The 9,121-nt window shown below is 38.1% G+C and overlaps 1 protein-coding gene across 4 annotated transcripts in view; it reads right to left on the bottom strand.

The window, feature by feature from the left end:
* Window positions 1-9,121, bottom strand: part of Crim1 (cysteine rich transmembrane BMP regulator 1) — a 179,247-nt gene continuing 170,126 nt past the window's right edge. For all 4 annotated transcript variants that reach the window (XM_026405877.2, XM_026405879.2, XM_026405878.2 and 1 more), the window contains 3 exons: window positions 6,096-6,218; window positions 3,767-3,957; window positions 1-2,505 (listed from right to left, as the gene is read on the bottom strand). In XM_026405877.2, coding sequence (XP_026261662.2) covers window positions 2,329-2,505; window positions 3,767-3,957; window positions 6,096-6,218 — 491 coding nt within the window. In that variant the 3' untranslated portion in view covers window positions 1-2,328. The remainder of the gene's footprint in view (window positions 2,506-3,766; window positions 3,958-6,095; window positions 6,219-9,121) is intronic.

The following is a 9,121-nucleotide window of genomic DNA, read 5'->3' as shown; positions in this document are numbered from 1 at the left end:
TCCAAGTGCCATATATCTATTTTATTCTTCAGGAAATTATATTTGTTTTTCTTTTACAAGAGCACAACAGGAACCAAAGTAAAGGAGTAATAGATACAGCACTCAGGATAAATCATATCTTTAAAATAATAATAAAAAATTTACACCTTGTCCTACATCCTGTTAGTATTTTCATATGGCCATGATTGAAAAAACAAAAAGCAAGCATTTACAATTTTTTTCTTTGATAAAGACTTTATATGCCAGGAATGGATTAATTGTCAACAAAATTTTATACTAATCAGGCTGATGTAAATCTATTTTGGTAACATCATATCATTAACAAATTTATTTTGGAAATAGATAAAAATATTGCCCCTTGATAATAAATCTTATTTTTTTTCTTTGATGCAAACAGCTAGAACACCTTTTTCTTTTTTCTTTTTGATATTCTAAAACAAAAAAAATGGTTAATCTTCAGATTAATAAATTAGGTCATTATAATAATAAATTAATTTTTTTTAAAGTTCAGCAACCTCTGTCCAAGTATTTACAACAATACTTGAAAGTTCCTTTACAAAACAGAACACATTTTCTTTTCACATTAAGCATACTGGGTATCTGTGTCTTTCACAACAAGCATTTTTAAAAGAAAAGTCAATGCACAAATGGGTCATTAGTATAAAAGTGCTAAGAGCTGTTTGAAAAGTTAACACTATTGTGTACAGTCAGTTATATATTCGAGGCAAACTACAACAAACTTCCAGCTTATTGTGGACAATATTCCAGTAGTTGTTTCAAACAGTTGTTTGAAAAAAAAAATAAATCCAGGAGCTGATTAGTGATGCAGATAAAAACTGCCATCAATGTCTCTGGCCAGTGAGCGAATTGGAAACCAACTGAAAGCAAATCCAAATGAGAAGGAAGATTTTAATAAAGGAATATCCTCTCCATAGCAGGTACGATGCTGGCTGCTGAAGGTATGTACACACACACACATACACACACACACCCACTCTTACAAACATCTTTCCAATTAAACTGCAGGTAGAATGAGAATTTGTGTTATTCAGAAAATCTGTAAGTGATCAAAAGCATTGATATGGAATGCCTGTTTATCTGCCTTTGTTCTGGTTAAAATCTCATAAAAATACATTCAACAGGAAAACATAAATTGTATGTGTATAAATATATGAGCATATATATTTATACACATGCACACAAATACTTTTGTTTTTTGAAGCATCTTAAGATAGTTACATAAATAGTCCTATAATTGCTAAAGTTTAAAGAGGCATAATTTTTTTTTAGCTTCAACAAAGGTGCTTGAATAATATACAATTAAAATGAAGTAGTTTCTATTTTGTAGAATCAGTATATAATAAAGAAAAAAAATCCCCAAACAGTCTTTCTTTTTTTTTTAAAAAAAAAGTTTCTTCTTAAGCTAGAGCTTCAACAAAAACTATGAACAACCAACAGTATAACAGAAAAAAGCAACAACAAACAATGAAGTATAGCCCCTGGAAATGCCTGGTGTCCTTCGCCCTCTCCCTCCTTTCCGCCACACTGTTGTAAGAAAAGCTCCAGTGCTCACATCAAGAAATGACTTAGATCTTGTTCATTTGCTGTCTCTGCTACGAACTGGCTGATTGGCTTGGAAGAAAACAAAAGCAGCAAAAAGTATAACTGTATATGTCCCTATTAACCCGCTTTAGAGAAATGCAGCTACTGCATTTCCCTGGCTTCCTCACTGCCTATCGCAGTTGTGACTGCGTAGAAAAGAAACTTGTGGCTTTAGACTTGGGATGGCTATCAAAAGTTCTGATGCACTCGTCTGGTAGTTCTAAGGTGGCTATGGCAGCTGGATTGCAAGGCCTTTTTTTATTTCCTGCTCATTCAGGCCTGAGCTTTGCAGCAACCAATGCAGTCTTCAGAGCAACAGGAAAAAGAATCCTCTGGGCCACTGAACTGCTTTTATTTTACTGGATTTTTTCCCCGAGCCAGGCTGACCAATTTTTCTTCCCAGCACCACCCTCCCACCCGTTTCCCCAACCGAACTCACTGTCCCCACCCCCAAATATCTCTACAGCTATATTACAAGCAAATATACCTTAGCAACTTTAAAAACTTTGGTTCTAAGAAAACACTTGGTCAGTTATCTTGAGGAAAGGTGGGAATGCATATCCTGCACACTGCTGTAGACAGAGCCTATCCCAGTAAGTTCTTAGCGCTGTACATCAAGTCACAATCCAATACAATCCACTAAGCAAGTGCACAAATTCTAGTTTACTTTTAAGAGCAGATTTAGTTGTTTTCTGTGTTTTGAAACCTCATCCATGTTGCCTTTCTTCACACTGTTTGGTAGAAATTGTCCGCCTGTAGATGGCTCTGTTTTTGCATGCTGTAGAAGCCACTGAATCTTGCATCTGGTTCAGCGATTCTTAGCATTCTCTGGGAACCATCCACTTGAACTCGTGTTCCTTTCTTACAGTCCACAGATACTAGTTGATTATTCAAGGAAGAAGGCTATTGAGTGAGAGAACAGGAGAAAAAAACAAAAACCCACAAAGAATTAGCTGCCTTACATACCCCATATGTACAGAAATTTAGGACTTAATTCAGGTCGGGCAATAGTTTCACATTTTGTTGATGTCAGACTATAAGCATGGTATTACATCTTATTTGAATTCCAACTATATTTTCATTAGTGAAGTGACATGATAACTATTTTAAATCCATGAAGTGCAGACTTGTGTTTAAAAGGGTTACAAAAGGAGTGGACATTAACAGGCGGTCAGATATTAAAACAGCAATTCTAATAACACAGGTTGTGTGACAGTCTCATATTTTGGACCAGCCCTTCTGTATCTCATCATCTCATGCTCTTTATGAATGGGTCTCTTTTCCTGACTTCAGACAATATGATTGTGTCTTGTGCAGCACTGTTTCCTGACTTAGCATAGAGGCTGTGCCTCGTCCATATTTGTCAAAAAGAAAATCACAGGCAGAATAACCATCTGACGGAAATTTATATGGAAAGGTTAACTAGACGGTAAGTTGGATTAAATATATTATTGAGGCTATTTCTAATTCTCACAGTTGTATGATTTAAAAAAAAAAAAACTAAATGTAAAAAAGTAGAATGAGTTGGAAGAAATATGATTTTTCCCCCTAATTAGTACAGTGCTTTCTCTCCTGTTAAAACAGGCAGATTCAAAGACCCTTTGTATTTGTATTGAAACAAACACATATTTCTCTCCCTTGATAAGAAGTCTGCCTACCCTTGGCCAGTGTTGTCTCACACATTCTTCATCTTGTGCTACCCGTCCCTTTGTGCTTGCCTTTGGACTTCTGTATATCCTCATTATCCTTCAGCTCTCTCTTTGCCCTCTCCTGAGTATTATGTCCCTCCCTTTGTGTTTTCTTTCCTCTCCCATTTCTAAGTTAATATATGATTGAGAAATACTAGATGATCAAGTTTTGATTTCTAATATAAACGATGACTCAGGAGTCAGTCCAGAGGTTTTTGTTCATTTGAAAACTTTCAAGTACACTCAGGAAATTGGGTCCATGAGTGGTCAGGATTTACCAATGCCTGAATGATGGATAATTCACTCAGTGATCAATCCAGCCCTAGGCAAGTACTGTATATTCAATTGCTGCAGCTTCATGTGCATTTGAGGTTATGAATATCAAAGTAAAAATTTCATTGGCTGATATAAATAGTATTAAGCAATTTTAAAGCTTTCCTATTTTTATCATTTGAGAGACTTTTTCAGGACAGTACCTTAGTTGGTGTTCGATACCAGCAAAGCAGCGGAATCCACTGTTTCTTCTGATTGATGAATAGGAATGCTATTAATATGGAGAGGCATATTATTATGGGAACCACAACTGACACAATGGAGTCCAGTGAAGAATCTTCGGTTGGGTGTAGCCTGTTATTATTTCTGTAATCTACCTGGAGGTGACCCATATCTAGAGGGAAAAAAAATTACCAGTATTACTTAAACCAGAATTTTAAAGGATTATTTCAGTTATATTACAAATAGACATGAGCAACTTGGTTATATAGCTTTCCAGTACTTTCAGGCGAAAAACACCATTCAGGTCTAATGTTGATATACAAAGAACTCTTAGTAGATGGATTAAAATGGGTGAGAATGTTAATGTCTGGGCAAGATGATATTGGCTCTAGGAATCAGGAAAATAGTAAAATTCTAGGAAGATTTCAAAATGTGACTAAAATTAGACTAATTTGAAAATATTTTGCAATAATATTAAAATATTTTGATTATCACAAATACCTTTTCATAAACTTTTTGGAAATCTCACGATGTCTATATTTTCCTGCCTTCATTAAGTAACACTACACAGGGGACAACATGTAATTTTGCTCTTATGAAGATCTTTTGGTTCTTTTAAAATATCATTCTTACAATGAGTTGCAGACAGAGATAAGGTTAAAAGGTTCTCCATGAAGTTACTTTTTTCTTTTGTTTCAAATAAGCCATTCTAGTCAGGTTTTCTAAATGTATCAAAGACTGTTCAGTGAAAGATAAAGAATGCATACAATCAAAAGGAATTACTCTTAAACTGTTCTGGGAACTCAGTTCAAGAAGTAACACAGCTTTTTGATAGTAAGACTTCTATGGTTTAAAACTTAAGATTTTTGTTGATGTGCCTCTGTATGTACTCTGCAGGTGGGAAGGAATGGGAAGAGAATGTTTCTACTCATTTTAGCCAATGCAGATGGTGATATAGGAAGGGAAAAAAGGAAAACATTTATCAGCATCCAGAAAAATGCCAAAGATAACAGTGATTCAGGCTGCAAATACAAAATGAATAAAGTAGTGAATCTTGACCTTCCTATATTCCAAATGATACATGGAGTGGTTTCAGGAATGTGTGTCATGCAATATTTGAAAGTAAATTAAGGAAAATATTGGTGAGAGGAAAATGAAACTGTAATTGAGGTCTATATAATATTGAGGTCTCCAGTTCTGTTTTGATGCTAAAAGCAAGGTATGAAAGTTGGCTTTGAGCTTTCTATCAGCCAAAGCAAAAATAGGAAATAAGATTCACAGTGTCATTCAGATTAAAACAAATCAGTTGCCTAAGAGAAACATACTTTCTTGCTACTGACCCATCTCTCTTCAGGGACTTTAGCAGGGATATTATGTAATGTGTAGGTCCTGAACAGACTGCATTAAGGAATGCATTCTTATGACCAAAGCCCAGCATCTAGAACAGTGAGGGGCACACAGCAGGCATGGTAGTTGCTGACTGAATGAATGTAAGCATGATGCTAAAGCACATTCAGTTAGAGCAAACACATACAGAGCCAAAACACTGGGTCTAGGAATTTGGCTCTCTGGTCATCTGGTCTGATCCAAGCACAACATTTAGAATATCTACAGTAACAGACCATTAATCTCTCAAGCAATGACTTCTGCTTCTTCCAAAAGAAATATTGTGACAATTGTACAGCAATTTTGAAAATGTGTTTGGAATCAACAGGAGGCAGTATTGAGCGTAGCTCTAAGCAAATTTACACTAGTCTCCTTTTTAGAAAAGGTAGTACTGGCAGAACTCGGCCATATCTGACCACTTAGCTACTGAGAAACAAACTAACATCGTTATTATGCACAATTAAAAGGACAAAATAAAAAAGACATGGAATCAACCCTGGGAAAAAGTTAACACATTGCAATACTGAACCCTCATGGAATTAAAATACCCAGAAAGAGAAAGTAACCTAATGCACAAATGCTTAGTACAGAATCCACAGGGACAGTGAATAATTCATTATTACTCTGCTTACTAAGTTTATTCACACATATAATTTTGAAAGATGGCTTCGAAATTTCATTCTGAATTCTTTCCATTATCACCAAATCTCTGAGCATATAGGGCCAGGAAGGAGGCAATTACCTGCTGACTTATTTTATCAATGTTTAGTGTTTAATATTTTTTAGCCAAGTAGGTCTTCTCTAGAGTAGTTGTTTGAACTTGGGCAAACCATCTAAAAAGTACTGATGGAAAATTTTTAAACATTAGAAAAAACAAAGTAGACTATATAGAAGCCAGGCAGATCTCAAGTGACTGATACTTACCCATAGGGGGATGGATGATGTCATTTTCGCTAGGTGTGGGCCACATAGGAACCTCCAGGTCAGTCTCTCCATGATAATTTTTCTTCTCGATGGGAATATTGGTTGGTTCGGGGACATACATTTCTAAAAGAAAGAAAAGCATTTTCATAAGAGATGATAGAGAAGCTGCCTTACTATTGGCTTCTATATCCTCAATCCAAATAGAGCATTTAATTCAATACTGTATTTCCTGGGACATGAAATATACAGTATCTGTATTTACATCATTAATGATAGAGAGTCACTCCCTTTGCAGTGGGTGGGAAATATTTCTTACAACATTTAAAAGAACAGAGTTTCTACCCCATCAGGTTTCTTTGTGTCAAATGATGTTGGTTCGAGTTCTGTGTAATCTGACAGAGATGCCACAGTATTCATGCTCTTTCATCCATGAATACTCAATCACTTAGATAAAATGTCAGCAGAATTTGAGAAAGTTAAAGCATCACCCACTCTTCAGCCATTTTCCTTCTACCTTTTTCCCTGAGGGGAGTGGGTGTAGGCAGACCTTATGAGTCCCTGAGTTGTCTCAGATGTTACCAGTGGAACTGTTTGGATTGGAAGTTGGTCTTCAGTAACTATATTCTCAGTTATCTCGTTTGATTGCATAGGCACTTTGATCAACAAAAATACTGCAATATGAAACAAAACTGTCTAGAAAAATATTCTTTATCCCCAATATCAAGGGACCTGAGAGAAAATGCAGAGCTTTCCTCAGCAACTACACATACATTTTTATATCTACATTTCATTGGGCTGACAGCTAGCTTAACATTTTTTTAAAAAAAGAAATGATTCTCAAGAACGCTTTCAAAACGTGACAGTAAAAATCTGCATCATTCACATACTTTCTCCTGGCCAGATCACACTGAATCACTAAGTGGTTTTTATAAATGGGTTATAAAAGGGGTTATTCAACATTTATAATCCTAAATACTGATTGTGGCCTAAACACCAAAATAAGATATGCAGAAGAAGCTAAAACAGGATTAAGTGATCATTTTCTATCCCAAAGTCACCAAGCTTTCAACAAAAGCCTTCAGATGAGCTTGAAGAAGAGGAAGTGATGGAGAGGAGGGAACTTGTTGAGCTTCTGCTACATGTTAACTGAGCACCTGGCTGGGGAATTAAACTCAGAGAGGCAGAGGAAAGCGCTCAAGGTCATGCCCCCAGCACTGGCAGAGCTGGGACTCCAATGTAATTCTGTGATTCCAAAGCCCAAGTTTCTCTCCAAAAATAAGGTCTCTTTGGTCTCAGTCCCTTAGTCTTCTGCCTTCTTAACTTAGGAAGTATAGTTTCCAAAAGTTCAGTGGGTTCCTGCAAACTCCAACATGAAAAATTGAATTTACTGAAAATATGATCGTTTGCAGGAGCAGGGGACTGAATACAAAAGAACAATTCTCAAAATTTCTATATCATATTAGAATCACCCCAAGAGCTTATAAACTCTGCTTTCTCAGATCTGGATCACGTGGTTCTTGGAGGTGTGTTTGTAGTAGGATGATCAGTATGAACTTCCTTTATGAATCTGGGAAGAAAAACATTCAGTAGCATCTTCCAGTTTGCAGCACCTGTCAGTCCCTGCCCTGCCCCGCCCAGGGTGGGGCCTTCCTCTTACAAGAAGGTGAGCACCATCTAGCCTCTGAGGCCTCAGCATGAAAGGCAGATGTGTGATCTACTCCATCACATCTGTGAGTGTCAGCAGTGAGGGAGTGAAGCCACAGAGGCCCCAGAGCTGGGGTCAACTCAGTTCCACCTCAGGCATTTTCCTGGGTGAGAGCAGTGGAGAGGCAGCTTTGAAATTCTTAGGCCTGGTATGTACCTGCTTATGGGCAGATCTCAGGTGAAACCCCCCTGATAACAGGTGAGCTCTCTTCCCACGGCACTTAGGAAGGCTCTACCTGGCAACCTCAGGTAAAGTTATAGGGTCTAAGATGAAGCAGGATGCCTTCTTCAGGATTAATTATATCATCGTTTGTTCAACAAGCGCTTCCTTAGTGCTTCCCATGCAGCAGGCCAGGGCAAGAGCAGTCTTGGCCTCAAGAGGCTCTCGGGATGACCACTGCCTGAGAGATGTGGCTCACCATCTAACAGCTCATGGCCTGCCTATCAGCTGGTGCCACTACACTCAGTTCCACTCTGCTGAAAATCTACCATGATGGCTCCTTCCTCACAAAATACAACTCCAATTCAGAGCCCTAAAGCCCAAGGGGAGAGGATCCCTCTCTTTAATTTGAACTTAGGAAGGAAGCTGCCTCTGAGCAGTTTTGCCAAAAAGAATAAATCTATGAGCAAAAGGTTGCTTGAAAAGATAGAAAGGAGATGCTCTTTGTTCCAGGCCTGACCTTCCATGACTGAAGACTGCATTCAACCCCAGACTCCAAAATGCACTCTTCTGCCATTCACTAAGGAGCCCCCTTTGTCTGCTCATACTGCAGATGGACACAGTCAGAAGATACTGATCTACCTTCAGCCAGGCCACAGAGAGCACAGGCACAGGCCACAATTAATTCCTTCTGCTGTCATATCTGATCTGAACTTTAGAGGAACCCATGACAACTTAATGTCTCGAAGTACTGTCTCTAAAAATAAAAACTTTTTTTTTTTTTTTAAATTTCAAAGGCATCTGGTCAGTCGTGGGGTCACCTTCCTATTAAAATGCCCTTTTCTGGAATATGGGCAGGTACCTGAAGCTCACCAGCTGTGGGCAGCACTCTGATGGGAGGTGGCACCTGAGGTAACTTAGGACCTCGAGTCTTTGCTCTTCTGCTGACTGGAGGCAAGACTTTGCACAGTTCACCAGACTTCCCTGAGCCTGGTTTCTTGTGGAAAATGGACCGAGGACTAACCACCTAACCAGCTCATGGGTTTTATACTCATCCTGAGATGGCAGAACAGAAAGGGGGAATTATTCAGACTGTGGTGTTGTGTCCGAGGACAGAGCTGTTTGCTGGGTGGGTCAGGCGGCACCCCTGTTACCAGCGTTT

Source organism: Urocitellus parryii, chromosome 12 (assembly GCF_045843805.1).
Source record: "Urocitellus parryii isolate mUroPar1 chromosome 12, mUroPar1.hap1, whole genome shotgun sequence".
NCBI classification, from domain to species: domain Eukaryota; kingdom Metazoa; phylum Chordata; class Mammalia; order Rodentia; family Sciuridae; genus Urocitellus; species Urocitellus parryii.
The sequence above is the reverse complement of the archived record's forward strand: the minus strand, read 5'-3'. Positions and strand labels throughout refer to the sequence as shown.